General features: G+C 44.8%; 2 protein-coding genes and 1 non-coding gene across 9 annotated transcripts in view; 1 reads left to right on the top strand and 2 right to left on the bottom strand.

Annotated features, from left to right (window-relative positions):
• Positions 1–6,036: 6,036 nt before the first annotated feature.
• Positions 6,037–6,109, bottom strand: TRNAK-CUU. Its single transcript has one exon. It is a non-coding gene; the product is annotated as a tRNA-Lys (tRNA).
• A 1,108-nt stretch (positions 6,110–7,217) lies between these two features.
• Positions 7,218–13,828, top strand: LOC119859845 (C3a anaphylatoxin chemotactic receptor-like). Its single transcript, XM_038412620.2, has 2 exons — positions 7,218–7,469; positions 10,675–13,828. The coding sequence occupies exon 2, from the start codon at positions 10,687–10,689 to the stop codon at positions 11,872–11,874; it is 1,188 nt and encodes a 395-aa protein (XP_038268548.1). The 5' UTR covers positions 7,218–7,469; positions 10,675–10,686; the 3' UTR covers positions 11,875–13,828.
• Positions 13,829–17,408: 3,580 nt separating this feature from the next.
• FOXJ2 (forkhead box J2) overlaps positions 17,409–21,371 on the bottom strand; it is a 34,701-nt gene continuing 30,738 nt past the window's right edge. For all 7 annotated transcript variants that reach the window (XM_038403787.2, XM_038403778.2, XM_038403815.2 and 4 more), the window contains 2 exons: positions 20,595–20,693; positions 17,409–20,011 (listed from right to left, as the gene is read on the bottom strand). In XM_038403787.2, coding sequence (XP_038259715.1) covers positions 19,923–20,011; positions 20,595–20,693 — 188 coding nt within the window. In that variant the 3' untranslated portion in view covers positions 17,409–19,922. The remainder of the gene's footprint in view (positions 20,012–20,594; positions 20,694–21,371) is intronic.

Here is a 21,371-nt window from a genome sequence, read left to right as displayed (position 1 = left end):
AGGGAAAAAGGAATGCAGCAGAGTTGGCAATTTCTTAGAGAGACAATATTAAAGGTACAACTGCAAATTATCCTGATGGAAGGAAATATAGGAAGAATAGTAAGAGGCCAATAGAGCTTCATCAGGAGCTCTTTAATGACCTGAGAACCAAAAAAGTGGAAACATGGATAAATTGCTATGGATGAATGCAAAAGAATAGCACAAGCATGTAGGAACCAAATCAAAAAAGCTAAGGCACAAAATTAATTACACCCAGCAAGGAACATAAAAGGCAATAAGAACAGGTACTACAAATGTATTAGAAGCAAGGGAAAGGTGAAGGAAAGTGTAAGTCCATTACTTAGTGGAGAAGGAGAGCTAATAACTGAGACATCAAAAAGGCAGAGGTGTTCACTGCCTATTTTACTTCAGTCTTCACTAATGAGGTTAATTGTAAGCCAATATTTAAGACAATTTATATTAACAACAAGGGGCAAGGAACATAAGTTAGAATAGGGAAAGAACACAATAAAGATTATTTAGGTAAGTTAGCTGTATTCAAGTCAGAAGGGCCTCACAAAATTCAAGTTAGGATATTTAAGGAACTAGTTGAAGCAATCTTTGAACTGCTAGCAATTATCTTTGAGAACTCATGGAGAGCAGGTGAGGTCCCAGAGAGCTGGAGAAGGGCAAACATAGTTCTTATATTTAAAAAGGGGAACAAAAAGGACTCAGGAGATTATACACCAGTTAACCTAACTTCAATATCTGGAAAGACACTGGAAGAGATTATTAAACAATAAATTTGTGAGCACATAATGGATAATATGATGGTAAGTAACAGCCAACATGGATTTGTCAAGAACAAATCATGCCAAACTAACCTAATTTCCTTCATTGACATTGTTACTAGCCTAGCGAATGGAGGGCAAGGGAGGGATAGCAGTAGACGTGATATATCTTGATTTTAGTAAGGCTTTTACACAGTCCCACATGATATTCTCATAAGCAAACCAGGGAAATATGGTCTAGATTAAGTTACAATAAGATGGCTGCACAAGTGGTTGAAAGACTGTACTCACTCAAGGAGTTATCAACGGTTTGCTGTCAAAATGGGGGGAGGGGATATGTAGTGGATACCCACTGGGGTCAGTCCTGGGACCAGTGCTATTCAATATTTTCATTAATGACTTGGATAATAGAGTGGAGAGTGTGCTTATGAATTCTGAAGATGGCATTGTACGGGGAGATGTCAGCAAACCAGTAAAGTGCCTGAAACCACTATGGCTTATTGCTAAAAGCAGCCAAGTCAGCAGGCTTAGCTTAACCAAGGAAGGAGGGGAGGGGGTTTGGGGTGTTACAAAAAGGGGAGCTTGACCCTGCGTCCTTCCTGATAAGAATTGTGTTGAAGTTGCCGATAGATGCATTTTAGAAGAGCAGGATGTGCCCCAGGAATGTCTATTGGGGCCTCAAGGCTGCAAGCTCTGGAAAAAACCCACACCTGGTTAATCAATAATCAGAAGGAACCTCTTGCTTGACCATTGTAACTGCTTACTTAACAAGTTTTCTTTAAGGGACATGTCATTCTATTACTAATATATAAATAAGGGGGAAAAGTTTGAGATATTTTGAGGAAGTTGGACTCTTCTGGACTCTCTCTCTGGATACATCTTGCAATTGAGAGCCACTTGAGAGCCACACTCAGCTTCGATAATTATTGAGGGTTGAGGGTGTTTTACAAACCTGTTGCAGACGTGTGTGCTAGAGGCTAGTAAAGTGTAAAGTGTAGGTTTAAGTGAAAGCACACTTGTGTTGTCCTGTTTGTGCCAGCCATCTATCAGTCAGACGGCCGTGTCTCCCCTGATTTATTTCCTGACACCACCTCGCTTAGTGTAAAAGTTACCAAGAGTTTTGGGTTGAAAGAACCCCGGGTAACAACATCAAGCAGAGAGCTGATGCAAAGATGTTAGAGGACAGGATTAGAATCCAAAATGACCGTAACAAATTGTAGAATTGGTCTGAATTCAACAAAATGAAATTCAATAAGTCAAATGCAAAGTACTTCATTTAAGAAAGAAAAATCAAATGTACGCCTACAAAAATGGGAATAACTGGCTACATGGTAGTACTGTAGAAAAGGATCTGGGGTTATAGTGGATCACAAATTGAATACGAGCCAACAATGTGAAGGCTAATATTCTAGCATGTATTAACATGAGTGTTGTATTTAAGACACAGGAGGTAACTGTCCCATTCTACTCCACCTACTAAGATCTCAGGAGGAGTACTGTATTCAGTTTTGGGCACCACAGTTTAACTACTAACTGTGGTATGTAACCTATTGCTTAAATCAGCCTCTGTACCAAATGACTGGAGGAAAGCGAATGTGATGCCAATTTTTAAAAAGGGTTTAAGAGGTGATCCTGGACATTACAGGCCAGTAAGCCTAACTTCAGTACCAGGCAAACTGGTTGAAACTATAGTAAAGAACAGAATTATCAAAAATACAGATGAACATATGTTGGGGAAGAGCCAACATGGTGTTTGGAAAGAGAAATCATGCCTCACCAATCTACTAGAATTCTTGAAGGCGTCAACAAGCACATGGACATGAGTGATCCAGTAGCTACGGTTTACTTGGACTTTCAGAAAGCCTTTGATAAAGTCCCACACCAAAGTCTCTTAAGCAAAGTAAGTAGTCATGGGATATAAGGGAAGGTCCTCTCATGGAGCAGTAACTGGTTAAAAGACAGGAAACAGTGTAGGGAATAAATTATTAATTTTCACAGTGGATACAGGTAAATCGTGGGGTCCCCCCAGCATCTCTGGTGGGATCAGTGCTGTTCAACATATACATAAATGATCTGGAAAAAGGAGTAAACAGTGAGATGGCAAGGTTTGCAGGTGATACAAAAATCACTGAAGATGGTTAATTCCAAAGCTGACTACAAAGGCTTACAAAGGGATCTCATGAAACTGGGTGACTGGGCAATAAAATGGCAGATGAAATTCAATGTTAATAAATGCAAAGATATGCAGTGCAGTGACAGGCAGATAATTAAAAATACAAACATTTCCCATTACATTTGGGGTAGTTCCATTCTGCCTTTCTGCTATGCATCATGCAATGGACAGAATGAACAGGCTGAGACTGACTGATCTATATAAAGTGTAAAGATTCAACAGTGCAGCTCTTTCACTAGCTGTTAGGGCTGTCTGCCCTATAGAGAGTTTTGATTTCATATCTGACTTTGGTGCAGGCAGCTACAATAGCTCCTCCTCTCTCTCCAGGCTATGCAGGTAGGAGCCAAACCCTAACAATCGAGTTGATAAATCTTGTGTTTTACCCAACCAGCCACCACTGGAAAATAATAGTTAAACCATAAACAGCACCATAAGGGTTAATCCATAAACATTCACTTTTTGTTTTTATTAAGAAAGCATGGACAAAAATGAACTCACGAGGCCACACTCCCCTCTCCTTGACACAAAGCATCATGGGCCACACCAAAGTGCAAGGGTGTGCAAGAGACTCCTCTCGCTTGCAGGCTGATCTCCATTGACTGCATCCCTTCACTCCTGACAAGCTATGTCACCAGCTTGCAGCTCCCAGCCAGGGGACACAGCTGTGGGGAGGGCCGCTATAAACTCATTCCCGCTTCAACACGGCTTCCCCTTCCTGCTTTGCAAGTGCTTACACAGAGTCTGGATTTTGGGATGTGCTAACTCTTCACCCGATCTGTCTCCAGCTGACTTATGAGGGGTCTGACCCATCCTCCCCATTCCTCCCTTTGGCTGTGCAGTTTAAATATCTGCCCCACACCTCCTGTCCTGTCATCTGTGCTTCTGAAACATAACAACTGTGAAGCCTCACACATCTTCAACCCGGGGGGGCGGGGTGGGGGGGAGAGGGACACACTCCAATCTCTAACCCACAAGTCCCCAAATCTTCCTCAACTCTGAGCAGCGGCTTCTTCTTTCTATTCCTTGGTTCGCTCCCAAAATGGGAACCACCAACTGTGTATTTATAACTATGCAGACAAGACTCCATTTGATTGCATCCTTACACCACAGGCAAGGACAGTCTCCAAAGAAATTAAAGGGGGGGAATAACTAACAGAACAAGAACTGAGGGGTAGAGGGAGTGATTCCTAATTTGCATGCGTCTTCTTTGGATATGCAAATAAAAGCCTCACTGTGTATTTTTACGGAAGGTGATGGTGGGGGGGAGGGAGGAAGATGACATTAAAAGCCTTTGGGGAATTCTATGATGTGCTGTTTGCAATCCCCCCACTGCTGGTGCAAAATACACCTGCTGAGCTTCCCCTGCTTGACAGGTGGGCTTCACATTCCCAGAGACTGCAAAAGTCAGCATAGAAAACAGGTCAGGGTTCCCGCTGATCTCCTTACAAATGGCAGTGGTCTCTGAATCCCAAATGCATCTGTGCTAGAAATTCTCCTTTTTCTGCACTCAGCGCCTTCCTCTCCCAGCTCGGCCCAAATCCCAGCTGTATCTCACCCCCATAGAGATTCTGCTTTCTTTATATTCAGGGCCTTCCCTCCTTCTCTTGCCGTCCCTTGCTGGTGTGAGAATGATCACGGAGCTAAAATCACCCCTCCAGTGTCCCTTTGAGCCCCTGACCTTTACAACATTTACCAAACAACATAATTACAGGCTCCCAGGTCCACTAGGCTCTCTCACTCCGGTAGCCAATACAACAGATTCACCGGCAAAAAGGGATTGTTAAACACAAAATGAGGGAGGCAGAGAGAGATGCTCTTGAGTTTTTGGCCTTTCGAGGTCTTGTCATGGTGCCAGGGAGCCATCTCTCCACCCTCCGCCCCATGCAGGGCACCACGCAATGTGGGGAAGCTGATGTGTCCGAGGCCAATGGGGGCGAGCCGTGCTCGATTACTGACAATAATGATAACAATGAAGAAAAGAAAAAAAGAAGGTAAAACAGGACGCAAGAAAGGATTATCTTCGGCAGCATCTTGCAGTGGCTTCTCTGGCGCAGAGAGAGAATATATATCTATATACAGGCAAGGCAGAGAGGCCAGGGCAGCTGGACCTGCGACCTTTCACCCCATACTCCCCTTCCCTCCCAGGTCCCTCATAAGGGACGGGCTCTCAAGTCTGTAACACGCTAGGTGATCAAGTCCCAGTCAAAATCATCGGGGATTTCCTCATTGGTGCCTGGAGGAGGGACTGGAAGTCGGGGGACCAGATGGTGAACTGAGTGGAGGGGGAAGAGGGAGAAAAAGGGAAAGAGATGGTTAGAGGAGAAGTCAAGCTCTGTCCTAGTGGGTTCTTGGGAACAATAAAAGGGGAAGGACTCAGGTGGCGTGAACTTCCCCACAGCAGTGACCTTCAAGGACACATTCCCCCCCAGACAGCACACGTTTCCACTCCAAGGCACTGTCCTATCAGTGTCCAGATTGGGAGCAGGGGCTCAGGTGATCTAAGGGTAACTGTAGCAATTGGAGCTTCCCCATGAGCTCTCCTCAACAGTGTTCAGTCAGCATCTAACTAAGGCCTAAGGAGTCTGGCAACATGAGCTCCCTCACAGCAGTGCCCAGTGAGCACCCAGCTATGGGAAAGTGGTGTGATGGGGCAATGAGATGGGGGGGTGAGAGGAGTCGGGCAACTGAGTTTGCTCTCACCAGTGCCGTGGCAGTGTCCCGCTGTGGGACCTCCTGCAGTCTAGGCTCCCTCAGCCCTACTCCAGCTCTCTAACAGCAGTTCTGGACTCCCTCCACCCAACTCTGCCAATGCCCCTCAATCCTGCCCTGCAAACCCTCTGGTTCTTTACTACTGGCCCCCTCACATATAAGGAAATAAAATGTTTATATCATAGAATACCAGGGTTGGAAGTGACCTCAGGAGGTCATCTAGTCCAACGCCTGCTCAAAGTAGGTCCAATCCCCAATTTTTGCCTCAGATTCCTAAATGGCTCCCTCAAGGATTGAGCTCACAACCCTGGGTTTAGGAGGCTAATGTTCAAACCACTGAGCTATCCCTCCCCCCAAAATTACATTTAAGGCATCAGGCTCAAGTGCCCAGTGTGGGGCTTGAACCCACAACCCTGAAATTAAGAGTCTCATGCTCTACCAACTGAACTAGTCAGGTTGTCTGCCTCATTTGATTTCTACTGCTTATTTCAGAACAGAAAACAACATCAGTAAAAAGAGATGCAAATTCATTTCCTTCCACTTCTGCCTGGGAAAGGGTACAGAGCTTTGTAAAACTCATTATATTTTTCTTTCCTCTTTTATGTAATTTATTTATGGTGATGGGGAGGGAGGTGTTAGGAAACAACACATTTATATCCACAAAGGGGGAAATGAGGGTGCAGTGTGGTGATATGGGGAGACCTCCTCATTTTTCCCAAGATATGTGCTTCACTTCTCCTTGGTTGCAAATCAAGAATGTGGTCTGGCTTGAGTGAAAGTCACTGGAAGGTACCAAAGGTATTTTTCATGCCCTGGCTATTGTCATTAGAACCTCATATGCCATCAAGTTACAGACAGACAGAAATGGCACTGAAGTGAGTTCAAGGTTTTGCACAGACAAACAGAAATACTGTTGAGTTGAATGTAAGGCCCCACTGTGCTTGGCCAATTAATCTATGTAACTTCTCACTGCATGATATTATTGAGGTAAAATGCAGAGTAAAAGTAACAAGATTTAACACCTACATGGATCAGAAAGCTGTACTATCTTCAGTGATGCAACCTACAATAAAAATGGCTAAGGCTATCACTCCTCATGCTTCAGAGTGAAATCTTATCATCAGCTGGTGGTTGGGAAGAAATTTCCTTGCAGTGAGGTATATTATAGGGTTTTGTGTCTTCTTTTTGAGGCATCTGGCACTGGCCTCTGTTGGACATGGCATTCCAGATTAGATTAGGTTAACAGGAGTTGGGATATAAGATTAGATGACTCCAATATGCAGGATACTTCTGATCTGCTACAACAGGAAGTGGGATACCAGACAAAATAGACCAATAATATGATGTGGTCCCCCAGGCTATGGGATACTGAACTAGATGGAGCAATGATCTGTGTTATCATGGCAAGAGGCAAGAGATAAAATCTACTGCTTTGATCTCATGTGGTTAGTCAAATTTTCTTATAAAAACTGATTTCCAGTAGGCATATCTATGTTCCCTAATAACTTCTAGATCTGCTTACTTTTCCATTCCTTCTTGCTGTAAGCACCATATTTGTCCACATGCCACTATTGCTTTATCTCAGCAGCATTAGGCCAGATGTTTTGCAGCTCATGTTATCTGATTACAGAAGTGACTCATTCTTGTCCTTCCGCTTGGGTGCGAAAAATCTTCAAATAATGGTCTCAAAAAAAAGTCAGTTCCTAAACTGACCATATAAGTTTTTCTCTGATGACTCCGGAGCCAGTGCTTAAGACAAGACCTACAATCAGAGTGGTTCTTGCTCCCCAGTCCATTGAGGAATCTGCTGTACTGGGGTATGTACAGAAGACAGACAGCATTCTGTCTTTCTGTTTTGCAATTTCTCCGTGTTGCTCTTTCCCTCCATCTGTCACTCTTAAAGTGTCTCTCTCTCTCTCTTTCCCTATCTTTGTAGTCATTTGTTACTTCCTCCATGCCTTCTTAAAGCGTCGCTCTCTCCCTATGCCTCTCTCTTTTAGGGATCTAGAAAACCTTGGGTGGGAGAGTGTGACAGGACCCTCTAGATGGATTCATCCAGCTCCCTGTCTTGGAGCAGGATTGATTTCAGTGTGTATAAAGCATCTTCTTTTGACTATCCCGTGTAGATTGTGAGAGGCAGCTTGGTCCAGTGGCCAAGCGTTCTGTCTTGGCTCTGTGTGTAACAGCGAAGGAGGTTACTCCATAGCAGCACCCCCCCCCGCAGGAAGGATAAGGGACCTGCTAGTACAATAAGCAGGACAGGGGTAATCTTTAATAATAATGGTCTGTGATTTGGAGTTGAAGGAGCAGACTTTTAGCCTCAGCCCTCCAAGGAGTGTGTGGTTTATACAGTAACTTTGCTTTCTTCCTGCACAAATGGGATTTATTACAACTTGATGAAGAATAGTGAGACTGGGGTTCTGTTGCATCTGTGTCACTGACTCCATAAGGGACCCTGGGGATGTCATTTAAAGTGCATTTCTGCTCTGAAAAGCGGCATTGTGAGTCCCACATTGACTGTCTCTCTCAAGGATTTATGTACGTATGTATCAAACGCACTGTTTTGACAAGTAAAACAATGTCCTTTTTTTCTAACTCCCAGCCCAACCAACCTGGGGTTTGTCTTCACGTACAGTGCTACAGGGACACAGCAGCACCGGTTCAGCTGCACCACTGTAGTGCTCATTGAGGATGCTCCTATGCCAATGGGAGAGCTTCTCCCACCTGCATAGTTAATCCATCTCCCCGTGAGACAGCAGGCGTGTTGGTTGTAACTCTGTCGCTCAGGCCTGTGGATTTTTCACAGCCCATTGTGATGCAGTTATACTGATATAGGTCTGTAGGGTAGACCTTGCCTTCTTCTGGGATCTTGGAATGCACACCTCAAATCAATTCAAAATGCTACTCTTTCTGAGTAGTCTCTCTGACCACGTCACCCCCACACCCACCAGCCCTTTGTTTCCCTCCACTGGCTCTCTCTTCTTCACTGTATCAAATACAAACTACTAGTCTTTACTTTGAAGGCAGCTTAGCCCTCCCTTACCAAGCCTTTATTGGCTATTTTCCTCAAGCCCCTTCATGCTTTCAGCTATGCTGCCCCTTATCTTGGGAGCAGCTCCCCCATCACAATTCATAGTGTCCCTTCTTAAAACTCACCTCTGTTGTGATGCGTACAGATCTCTTGACAACGGGTAGGCAGTTGATGTGGTAAGACTGCTGCTTATTATGTTAACCATTATTGTTTCCCTTGTCCTCCCCTCCTTTGTGTTTCATCCATCTTTTGTCTCAGCGTATGTTACAGACTGCAAGCCTTTGGGGAAGAGCCTGTTTGATTTTTATTATGTGTGTTCAGTACCTGATTGGAGCCTAGTTGCTAATGTAACAGAAATATATATGATGACAATAATAACAACAGAATCACGCTGGGTTCTCTCCTTCTCTTGCTTCACCAGTAATAATAAAAATGTTGCATGTTGAATTAGACCCTTGGTACCCCCTGAGTAACTTCACTCTCTTCCGATCATGCCCTCAGTGATGCTTCTGCAACCTGATGCTCTTTATGGGTTTGGCATCAGTCTAACTGCCTAGAACTTGTAAACTATTCTGTTAATGCACAGGAAGAAATAGAATCAAGCTCCCTCTCACTGAGCTATCTTGGCTCAGCTCGGGGAACATGAGTAAAAAGCAGTCAAAACTGTTTTAGTCATTCAAGTGAGTAAATCTGGCTCTGAAAACATCCAAGGGTTGAGGGAGAAGTGTTGTTTTTACATTGCCGCTTTTCAGAGTAAAACTGTATTTTAGTATTTCTCAAAAAGAAAAGGAGTACTTGTGGCACCTTAGAGACTAACAAATTTATTAGAGCATAAGCTTTCGTGAGCTACAGCTCACTTCATCGGATGCATCCGATGAAGTGAGCTGTAGCTCACGAAAGCTTATGCTCTAATGAATTTGTTAGTCTCTAAGGTGCCACAAGTACTCCTTTTCTTTTTGCGAATACAGACTAACACGGCTGCTACTCTGAAACCTTTAGTATCTCTGTGCCTCTTTCTTCATCTAGAGAGAATCATAGAATCACAGGACTGGAAGGGACCTCGAGAGGTCATCTAGTCCAGTCCCCTGCACTCATGGCAGGACTAAGTACTATCTAATGACACTTTTTGACTTATGTAGAAGTCTTTGAGATCTATAGACAGGAAGTACTAAGTACTGTTATTACTCCATATTCCAATTTCTCTCCTTCTCTCAATATCCCTCTTTATTTACCTCTCTTTTTCTATCCATCCTTTTCTTACTCTTCATCCTGTCTCTCTCCTTCCTTGGAATAGTGGGGGTTGGGGGATGCTCAGGATTAAGCTGCATTGGCTAGGAAAGCAGGGGAGAAGGAAGGTTTACACAAGACTTTTGCTTCAAATGTACCCTTCTGTATGGAATCGCTGACTCCACTGTTCTAGTTGTAACATCATGGAAACAGTTGCAAATCAGAGTCTCATGGGAATACAAAAATTGCTTCCAAGGCATAAACCTCACCACCCAAGAGAGAGGGAACCACTTCTATTTTAAAGGAAAGAGGAACTAAGACTGAGTTTTTGCAGTAAAGGAGAGAATTGTTTATATTTTATAGAGAGTTAAAAGGAGATGAGGAGGGACAGCTGGAATTAGGGTGACTGGGAGTGTAAATAAAGGATAATCTCTACTAAGGATAGTGCTGGCATTAAAGGCTATTTTGGACATAGGAGAATCTGAGTACACCAACATTTACACTGTGGCACTATGACCACTTCTCATGGCTAGACCACATATAGATGTATGATTTTGCTACATCCTTGGCACTAGTACAGCCAGGTCTTCCTGCTCAGGTAGTAGGGGGGACTTGTGCTGTCATATTTATGGCCCTACTCCTGACAACCTACACAAGGATGTTTTGATACGTACAGAAAGCATAATTTTGGGTTTGGGCACATACAGCTGGCAATGGGGTGTGTTAATGGTATAACAAATGATCTTCTCTTTTTTTGCCGCCAGTATCTAAAGACTATGTCTCTGCTCCTGAGGAGTAACAGCACATACAAGCCAGATGATGGTGCCACACTACAGTACGCGCCAGAAATCATTGGTTCCTTAATTATCTTCATTGTCACCTTTATCCTGGGTCTCCTGGGCAATGGCTTGGTGATCTGGGTGGCTGGCCTGAAAATGAAGCGGACCGTGAACACTGTGTGGTTCCTGCACCTTGCCATGGCTGACTTCCTCTGCTGCATGTCTCTGCCATTCTCCATCATTCACCTGATCCTCCATGAGTACTGGCCATATGGCCACTTCCTCTGCAAGGTTATCCCATCAGCCATCATCCTCAACATGTTTGCCAGTGTCTTTCTCCTCACTGCCATCAGCATTGACCGGTGCTTGATGGTAATGAAGCCAGTTTGGTGTCAGAACCACCGTACTGTGAGACTTGCATCAGTGATGTGCGGTTGTATCTGGCTCCTGGCCTTTGTTATGTGCTGTCCTGCCTTCCTCTACCGTGAGACCTTCTCAGATGAATTCGGCAAAACTCTGTGTCATTATCAATTTGGAAATGATAGGGATTATGGAGATTATATGGATTACAGGAATGATTCAGGGTTGAGCTCTGGCATATCCCTAGATGACTATCCTGTTGGTTTCTCCAGTGCTGATATTCCTGGCAGCCTTTACAATGATACTAACTTACTTTGGAACTTGAATGATTACTTCTCCAACAGCAGTCGGCCAACCGCCCTACTGACGATCAGTATTACCAGGATGGTTTTTGGCTTCCTCCTTCCCTTTAGCATAATTGCAGCTTGCTACATCCTTATTGCCGTCAAGATGCATGGAGCCCGATTTACCAAACCCCGTGGTAAGACCCTGCGAGTGATCCTGGTTGTGGTAGTTGCATTCTTTGTCTGTTGGGCTCCATTTCATGCAGTTGAGGCACTGTCTCTCCTAGCTATGCCAGGCACCAGATTTAGGGAGACAGTGGCACTGTGGGACCACCTCTCTACAGCACTAGCCTATGCCAACAGCTGCATCAACCCTTTGCTCTACGTATTTGTGGGGCGGGACTTCAGGCGGAAGGCACGCCAATCAGTGCAAGGCATCTTGGAGGTCGCGTTCAGTGAGGAAGTTACATGTTCCACTTCCTACTCACGGGACAGGACCAAGGCTTCAGCAGACAGGGATATCAGCAGCAACACCCTCTAAAATGGGGATTCCAGACAGCACTGCCAGGGCAGGAGGAAGACATTTGCACCTTCCATGGCTGTGACTTTTTGCTTGAGGACAGCAGAGCCAGAACAATGAGTTAGACAATAATCTGTACGGGATGCCCATGGGGACTGGGGCAGTTCAGAACAGGCCAACCTCCCCTTTAATAGCCTCCTAAAGAGAGGGGAGATTGGCCTATTCTGAACTGAATCTTCCGATGGGACACACAAGGAAGGCAGAGCGCCCCCTATCTGAGAGAGAGAAGTGCACTTGTGAGAAGATGTATGGTGGAATTATGTAGTTACTCCTTGACATTACTAAATAAGAATGTGGTTGCAGAATATCTATGTATCACATTTATTAAGCATGTATCGCATCATCTGTGCCTAGTAAATTACAGGGAGAAGATACTTTGACATTTCCCCTTGGAACTTGTCATCATACCTTTCCCCACCCTTAACTCTTCTTCAGCTGGGACCCTGAACTTTTTCACAGCAGTGCCCAGCAGGAGTGCACTCTGGGAATGCTAGTTTTCCTCACAACAGTGCATTGTAGCAGACATCCCCTACCTGCTCATCAGCAATGGAAACTGCCTTTCATGCCAATATTCTTAGGGTCTTTCAGTTAGTCATGGCTTTCCTCCTGTCCTCCTACTATTCTTCTTACCATTCCTGTCTCCAAAGGGCCACTTCTCTTATTTTCCATGCCAGCTCAAGGAGAGTTTCTACATCTCAGCTAATACATCACTGCACAAAATCAGTAACTGGGGCATAAGGGGCAATTTTCAGAAAAGCAAACCTCATGCTGGTGACATGGGTTCATTAGTAATAGGACCCTCCTTTATGGCTTTAGAAGGTCCCCATGATATTACAGCCTGAGATACAGTGATGAGGCAATTAAGGTAGGTCCCACTAATCATGGAGATGTCCCTACTGCATCTAAAGCTGCTGGATACCTAAGCAATCAGAGCAGAGGTTGCCTTCTAGTAGGTAACCCTGAGCAGGCTGGAGCTGAGTCACCCCTTCTGTAAAATTTCAGAAGGGAGATGGCTGTGAAAGTGGTGTGCCTGACTTTCAACTGTATGCTTCTATTAGACACGAGAAAGGACAGAGATATGGAAGGAAGTGGCCATACAAATACACACAGTGCTAGAAATAGTCATGCACACAAAGAGCCTGTTGTTTCCTTCAGTGCAAAATCTTAGAGATAGACCAAAGTCACAGTTCTGATCAGATATAAACTTCTCCAATGCTCAGATGTGCAAAGTAAAAGATGCATATGGAAAAGTTTTAAAGCAAGGGAGCACTGTCTATACACAGGGACACTACCTGACTCCCAAGTCTTTGAGTGAAGATAAATGCTGCACCAAACAGTGGTGACATCATGGTAGGGGTCTACTATACACCACAAAGCAGGAAGTGTGATGGATTAGGCATTTTTAGAACCACTAACAGAAATATCCAAAACATGAGACTTGGTAGCAAAGGGGGATTTTAACTATCCAGATATTTGTTGGGAAAGTGACCCAGCAAACCACAAAATTCCCGTAAGTCTTGGAATGTACTGGGACATATTTTTTCTTTCCGAAGGCGGAACAAGTAACAAATGGGGCAGCTATTTTAGCCTTCATTCTGACGAACAGGGAGGAAATTGTTGCAGTCTGAAGGTAGAAGGCAAACTGGGTGAAAGTGATCATGATATTTGAGATTTCCTGATTCGAAGGAAATGAAGGAGGAAGCAATGGACTTCCAAAAAGCAGCCTTTAACTAACTCAGAGAACTGGTAGGTAGGGTCCTCTGGGAAAAAAATCTAAGGGAAAAAGGAATGCAGCAGAGTTGGCAATTTCTTAGAGAGACAATATTAAAGGTACAACTGCAAATTATCCTGATGGAAGGAAATATAGGAAGAATAGTAAGAGGCCAATATAGCTTCATCAGGAGCTCTTTAATGACCTGAGAACCAAAAAAGTGGAAACATGGATAAATTGCTATGGATGAATGCAAAAGAATAGCACAAGCATGTAGGAACCAAATCAAAAAAGCTAAGGCACAAAATTAATTACACCCAGCAAGGAACATAAAAGGCAATAAGAACAGGTACTACAAATGTATTAGGAGCAAGGGAAAGGTGAAGGAAAGTGTAAGTCCACTACTTAGTGGAGAAGGAGAGCTAATAACTGAGACATCAAAAAGGCAGAGGTGTTCACTGCCTATTTTACTTCAGTCTTCACTAATGAGGTTAATTGTAAGCCAATATTTAAGAAGGGGCAAGGAACACAAGCCAGAATAGGGAAAGAACACATTAAAGATTATTTAGGTAAGTTAGCTGTATTCAAGTCAGAAGGGCCTCACAAAATTCAAGTTAGGATATTTAAGGAACTAGTTGAAGCAATCTTTGAACGGCTAGCAATTATCTTTGAGAACTCATGGAGGGCAGTTGAGGTCCCAGAGAGCTGGAGAAGGGCAAACATAGTACTTATATTTAAATGGGAGAACAAAAAGGACTCAGGAGATTATAGACCAGTTAGCCTAACTTCAATATCTGGAAAGATATTGGAACAGATTATTAAAAAATAAATTTGTGAGCACGTAATGGATAATAGGGTGGTAAGTAATAGCCAACATGGATTAGTCAAGAACAAATCAGGCCAAACCAACCTAATTTCCTTTGTTGACACTGTTACTAGCTTAATGAATGGGGGGGAAAGGGAGGGATAGCAGTAGACGTAATGTATCTTGATTTTAGTAAGGTTTTGACACAGTCCCACATGACTTATACTTATAAGCAAACTAGGGAAATATGGTCTAGATTAAGTTACAATAAGATGGCTGCACAAGTGGTTGAAAGACTGTACTCATTCAAGGAGTAATCAATGGTTTGCTGTGAAAATGGGGTAGAGGATGGAGAATATCTCATGGGTACACACTGGGGTCAGTCCTGGGTCCGGTGCTATTCAATATTTTCATTAATGGCTGGGATAATAGAGTGGAGAGTGTGCTTATGAATTTTGCAGATGATATCAAGCTGGGAGGGTTGCAAAGACTTTGGAAAAACGAAAGGAGTACTTATGGCACCTTAGAGACTAACAAATTTATTAGAGCATAAGCTTTCGTGAGCTACAGCTCCCTTCATCGGATGCATTTGGTGGAAAAAACAGAGGAGAGATTTATATACACACACAAAGAACATGAAACAATGGGTTAATCATACACACTGTAAGGAGAGCGATCACTTAAGATAAGCCATCACCAGCAGCAGGTGGGGGAAAGGAGGAAAACCTTTCATGGTGACAAGCAAGGTAGGCTAATTCCAGCAGTTAACAAGAATATCAGAGGAACAGTGGGGGGTGGGGTGGAGAAATACCATGGGGAAATAGTTTTACTTTGTGTAATGACTCATCCATTACCAGTCTCTATTCAAGCCTAAGTTAATTGTATCCAGTTTGCAAATTAATTCCAATTCAGCAGTCTCTCGTTGGAGTCTGTTTTTGAAGCTTTTTTGTTGAAGGATAGCCACTCTTAGGTCTGTAATCGAGTGACCAGAGAGATTGAAGTGTTCTCCTACTGGTTTTTGAATGTTATAATTCTTGACGTCTGATTTGTGTCCATTCATTCTTTTATGTAGAGACTGTCCAGTTTGGCCAATGTACATGACAGAGGGGCATTGCTGGCACATGATGGCATATATCACATTGGTAGATGCGCAGGTGAACGAGCCTCTGATAGTGTGGCTGATGTGATTAGGCCCTATGATGGTATCCCCTGAATAGATATGTGGACAGAGTTGGCAACGGGCTTTGTTGCAAGGATAGGTTCCTGGGTTAGTGGTTCTGTTGTGTGGTTGCTGGTGAGTATTTGCTTCAGGTTGGGGGGCTGTCTGTAAGCAAGGACTGGCCTGTCTCCCAAGATCTGTGAGAGTGATGGGTCGTCCTTCAGGATAGGTTGTAGATCCTTGATGATGTGTTGGAGAGGTTTTAGTTGGGGGCTGAAGGTGATAGCTAGTGGCGTTCTGTTGTTTTCTTTGTTGGGCCTGTCCTGTAGTAGATGCACCAAATGCATCCGATGAAGTGAGCTGTAGCTCACGAAAGCTTATGCTCTAATAAATTTGTTAGTCTCTAAGGTGCCACAAGTACTCCTTTTCTTTTTGCGAATACAGACTAACACAGCTGCTACTCTGAAAGACTTTGGAGGACAGGATTAGAATCCAAAATGACCGTAACAAATTGTAGAACTGGTCTGAATTCAACAGAGTAAAATTCAGTAAGTCAAATGCAAAGTACTTCATTTAAGAAAGAAAAATCAGATGCACGCCTACAAAAATGGGAATAACTGGTTACATGTTAGTACTGTAGAAAAGGATCTGGGGTTATAGTGGATCAAAAATTCAATATGAGCCAACAATGTGAAGGCTAGAATTCTAGCATGTATTAAAACGAGTGTTATATTTTAGACACAGGAGGAAACTGTCCCATTCTACTCCGCCCCAGTAAGGTCTCAGGTGGAGTATTGTGTTCAGTTTTGGGCACCACAGTTTAACTACTAACTGTGATATGTAACCTATTGCTTAAATCAGCCTCTGTACCAGATGACTGGATGAAAGCTAATGTGATGCCAATTTTTAAAAAGGGTTTAAAAGGTGATTCTGGACATTACCGGCTGGTAAGCCTAATTTCAGTACCAGGCAATTAAAGAACAGAATTATCAAACACACAGATGAACATATGTTGAGGAAGAGCCAGCATGGTGTTTGGAAAGAGAAATCATGCCTCACCAATCTACTAGAATTCTTGAAGGCGTCAACAAGCACATGGACATGGGTGATCCAGTGGCTACAGTTTACTTGGACTTGCAGAAAGCCTTTGATAAAGTCCCACACCAAAGTCTCTTAAGCAAAGTAAGTAGTCATGGGATATAAGGGAAGGTCCTCTCATGGAGCAGTAACTGGTTAAAAGACAGGAAACAGTGTAGGGAATAAATGATCAGTTTTCACAGTGGAGACAGGTAAATCGTGGGGTCCCCCCAGCATCTCTGGTGGGACCAGTGCTATTCAATATATTCATAAATGATCTGGAAAAAGGAGTAAACAGTGAGATGGCAAGGTTTGCAGGAGATACAAAAATCACTGAAGATAGTTAATTCCAAAGCTGAATGCAAAGAGTTACAAACTGGGTGACTGGGCAACGAAATGGCAGATGAAATTCAATATTAATAAATGCAAAGTTATGCGCTGCAGTGATAAGCATATAATTAAAAATACAAACATTTCCCATTACATTTGGGGTAGTTCCATGCTGCCTTTCCACTGCGCATCATGCAATGGACAGAATGAACAGGCTGAGACTGACTGATCTACATGAAGTGTAAAGAGAGTCTTGATTTCATATCTGACTTTGGTGCAGGCAGCACAATAGCTCTTCCTCTCTCTCCAGGCTATGCAAGTAGGAGCCAAACCCTAACAATAAAGTTGATAAATCTTGTGTTTCACCCGACCAGCCGCCACTGACAAATAATTCAACACCAGCACCAAAAGGGTTAAACCATAAACATTCACTTTTTGTTTTTATTAAGAAAGCATGCACAAAAATAAACTCGTGAGGCCACACCCCTTCTCCTCTCTCCTTGACACAAAGCATCATGGGCCACACCAAAGTGCAAGGGTGTGCAAGGGACTCCTCTCACTTGCAGGCTGATCTCCGTTGACTGCATCCCTTCACTCCTGACAAGCTATGTCACCAGCTTGCAGTGCAGTTCCAGTGCGAAGCCCTTTGACTCCACATGTCCAAATCGATGCCATCTTGCCCACAAATGATGCACGATATTTCAGGGGTGGGGCAAGGCTAATTTGCACACTGACCGGCATATATTTACATATGCAAATGAGGCGCAACTGAATATGCGAACAAGGCAAATGAATATGCAAGTGAGGAGCACTTGACTACGCAAAGGAGCCATCTTGGTTTGTTTTCAAGGTTCTCTGAAAGGCCAAATGGCCTTCTGAAAAACTTCCATGGGCCCGGCTCTTGGGAACATCCCCTGCAAAGCACTAAGTGGCGCCCGGAGTGAAGTCATCTCTGCTGCTCTGTGCCACAGAAACCCAACCGAACACAGGTTTCTGGTCATATCATTCCTATCCTGGGCAGCAGAGAGAACCGCTGGCTAACTCCATGCTGAAGTTGACTCTGGGATTCCCCACTCCTCTTGGGAATGCTCAATGATGACCACGCCCACTTAAAAAAAAAACAACAACAAAAACAGTACCCCCCACCCCACCCCTCAAATCCAACGAGACTGTCCATCTTCCCGACAAAGATCCAATTGGTTTATCTCAACAGCAAATTATAAAGCAATGCTAAATTATCTCCCCCACCCTTGGCATGTTGAGTCCCCATGATGGTTTGCTTCCAACTTGGTTCCCCTCACCGATAAACAGGGGTTAGGAAGTTACAAAATAGAAAGAGGAAACAAGAGGTTTGACAGAACCCCGAGCCACGCTAGAAACAGGGGGACAGCCAAGGGACACAGCTGGGGGGAGGGCAGCTAAACACTCATTCCTGCTTCAACACGGCTTCCCCTTCCTGCTTTGCAAGTGCTCACACAGAGTCTGGATTTTGGGATGTGCTAACTCTTCACCCGCTCTGTCTCCAGCTGATCTATGAGGGGTCTGACCCATCCTCCCCATTCCTCCCTTTGGCTGTGCAGTTTAAATATCTGCCCCACACCTCCTGTCCTGTCATCTGTGCTTCTGAAACATAACAACTGTGAAGCCTCACACCTCTTCAACATGAGGGGCAGGGTGGGGGGGGAGAGGTACACACTCCAATCTCTAACCCACAAGTCCCCAAATCTTCCTCAACTCTGAGCAGCAGCTTCTTCTTTCTATCCTTGGTTCGCTCCCAAAATGGGAACCACCGTGTATTTATAACTATGCAGACAAGACTCCCTTTGCTTGCATCCTTACACCACAGGCAAGGACAGTCTCCAAAGAAATTAAAGGGGGGGAATAACTAACAGAACAAGAACTGAGGGGTAGAGGGAGTGATTCCTAATTTGCATGCGTCTTCTTTGGATATGCAAATAAAAGCCTCACTATGTATTTTTACGGAAGGTGATGGTGGAGGGGAGGGAGGAAGATGACGTTAAAAGCCTTTGGGGAATTCTATTTGATGTGCTGTTCCCAATCCCCCCACTGCTGGTGCAAAATACACCTGCTGAGCTTCCCCTGCTTGACAGGTGGGCTTCACATTCCCAGAGACTGCAAAAGTCAGCATAGAAAACAGGTCAGGGTTCCCGCTGATCTCCTTACAAATGGCAGTGGTCTCTGAATCCCAAATGCATCTGTGCTAGAAATTCTCCTTTTTCTGCACTCAGCGCCTTCCTCTCCCAGCTCGGCCCAAATCCCAGCTGTACCTCACCCCCATAGAGATTCTGCTTTCTTTATATTCAGGGCCTTCCCTCCTTCTCTTGCCGTCCCTTGCTGGTGTGAGAATGATCACGGAGCTAAAATCACCCCTCCAGTGTCCCTTTGAGCCCCTGACCTTTACATCATTTACCAAACAACATAATTACAGGCTCCCAGGGTCCACTAGGCTCTCTCACTCCGGTAGCCAATACAACAGATTCACCGGCAAAAAGGGATTGTTAAACACAAAATGAGGGAGGCAGAGAAAGATGCTCTTGAGGTTTTGGCCTTCCGAGGTCTTGTCATGGCATCAGGGAGCCATCTCTCCACCCTCTGCCCCACGGAGGGCACCACGCAATGTGGGGGAGCAGATCTGATGTGTCCGAGGCCAGTGGGGGAGAGCCGTGCTCGATTACTGATAATAATAATAATAATGAAGAAAAGAAAAAAAGAAGGTAAAACAGGACGCAAGGAAGGATTATCTTCGGCAGCATCTTGCGGTGGCTTCTCTGGCGCAGAGAGAGAATATATATCTATATACAGGCAAGGCAGAGAGGCCAGGGCAGTTGGACCTGCGACCTTTAACCCCATGCCCCCCTTCCCTCCCAGGTCCCTCACAAGGGACGGGCTCTCAAGTCTGTAACGCGCTAGGTGATCAAGTCCCAGTCGAAATCGTCGGGGATTTCCTCATTGGCGCCTGGAGGAGGGACTGGAGGTCGGGGGACCAGATGGTGAGCTGAGTGGAGGGGGAAGAGGGAGAAAAAGGGAAAGAGATGGTTAGAGGAGAAGTCAAGCTCTGTCCTAGTGGGTTCTTGGGAACAGTAAAAGGGGAAAGACTCAGGTGGCGTGAACTTCCCCACAGCATTGACCTGCCAGGACACATTCCTCCCCAGGCAGCACACATTTCCACCCCAAGGCAGTGTCCAGATTGGGAGCAGGGGCTCAGGTGATCTAAGGGTAACTGCAGCAATCAGAGCTTCCCCATGAGCTCCCCTCAACAGTGTTCAGTCAGCATCTAACTAAGGCCTAAGGAGTCTGGCAACACGAGCTCCCTCACAGCAGTGCCCAGTGAGCACCCAGCTATGGGAAAGTGGTGTGACAGGGCAACGAGATGGGGGGGTGAGAGGAGTCGGGCAACTTAGCTTGCTCTCACCAGTGCCGTGGCAGTGTCCCGCTGTGGGACCTCCTGCAGTCTAGGTTCCCTCAGCCCTACTCCAGCTCTCTGACAGAGAGGGGAAAGGCCCTGCTAGAATGTGCTGCTGGACGGCTGAGACAGCTGGGGTGGGAGTCGTATTACACGTCATCATTTCACCACTTACCTGGGCGATTATACCCTGGATTTTCCTGGGTGGAAATCTGGTACATAGGAGATGGCCCGGAGAAGAGATGGGGAGGCTGTGGCTGACCATAAGAGTTCACTGCCAAAGGAAAGGGAAAAGAACCATCAGTGATCCCCTCACCCAGCTCGCCTGACACTGACTGGGCGTTGCAGCTCAGCCACAGAACAGACTGACTGACACACTCCAGGGAGAATCAGGAAGTGTTCAATGGACAGGCCCTGACAATGTGTTACAGCTCAGCCACAGTACCAAAACCATATTGTTATTCTACTGGGTTAAAGTGGGGAATTTTGGCCCATTGCCCCCTTCCTAGAAATGTCCCAAGTCGGGTCAAAATCAAGCTGCTGCAAGGCCATGGTCTCTCCTCACTTCCCTTGTCCGCTCCTCATAGATCATCCTACTCTCTCTCCTACCACAGGATCTTCAGTGCAGGGGAGACCATCTTCTTCTCTCTAGCTCCTACCATCTGGAACAGCCACTCTGGCACCTCTCCACAGACCATCGACAAAACACCTCTCACCCCCTCCTTTTGCCTGTGTGCTTTCTAATTGCTTTCTGTCTGCGTTACTGGCTGTTCAACCACACATACCAGATAATGCCTTCACACCACTATGCACTGTGTTAGGAGCACATACATCCCCATCTCTCCTGTACTAAACTCTCTAGAGCCAGGTGGGACCAGTGCTTCATTTGTGGCAAGGCTGGTCAGGGCTGAGCCCTGGCATCTCTAGTTACATTAGTTATGAAAGTAAAAAA

This window comes from Dermochelys coriacea, chromosome 1 (genome assembly GCF_009764565.3).
Source record: "Dermochelys coriacea isolate rDerCor1 chromosome 1, rDerCor1.pri.v4, whole genome shotgun sequence".
Classification (NCBI taxonomy): domain Eukaryota; kingdom Metazoa; phylum Chordata; order Testudines; family Dermochelyidae; genus Dermochelys; species Dermochelys coriacea.
The sequence above is the reverse complement of the archived record's forward strand: the minus strand, read 5'-3'. Positions and strand labels throughout refer to the sequence as shown.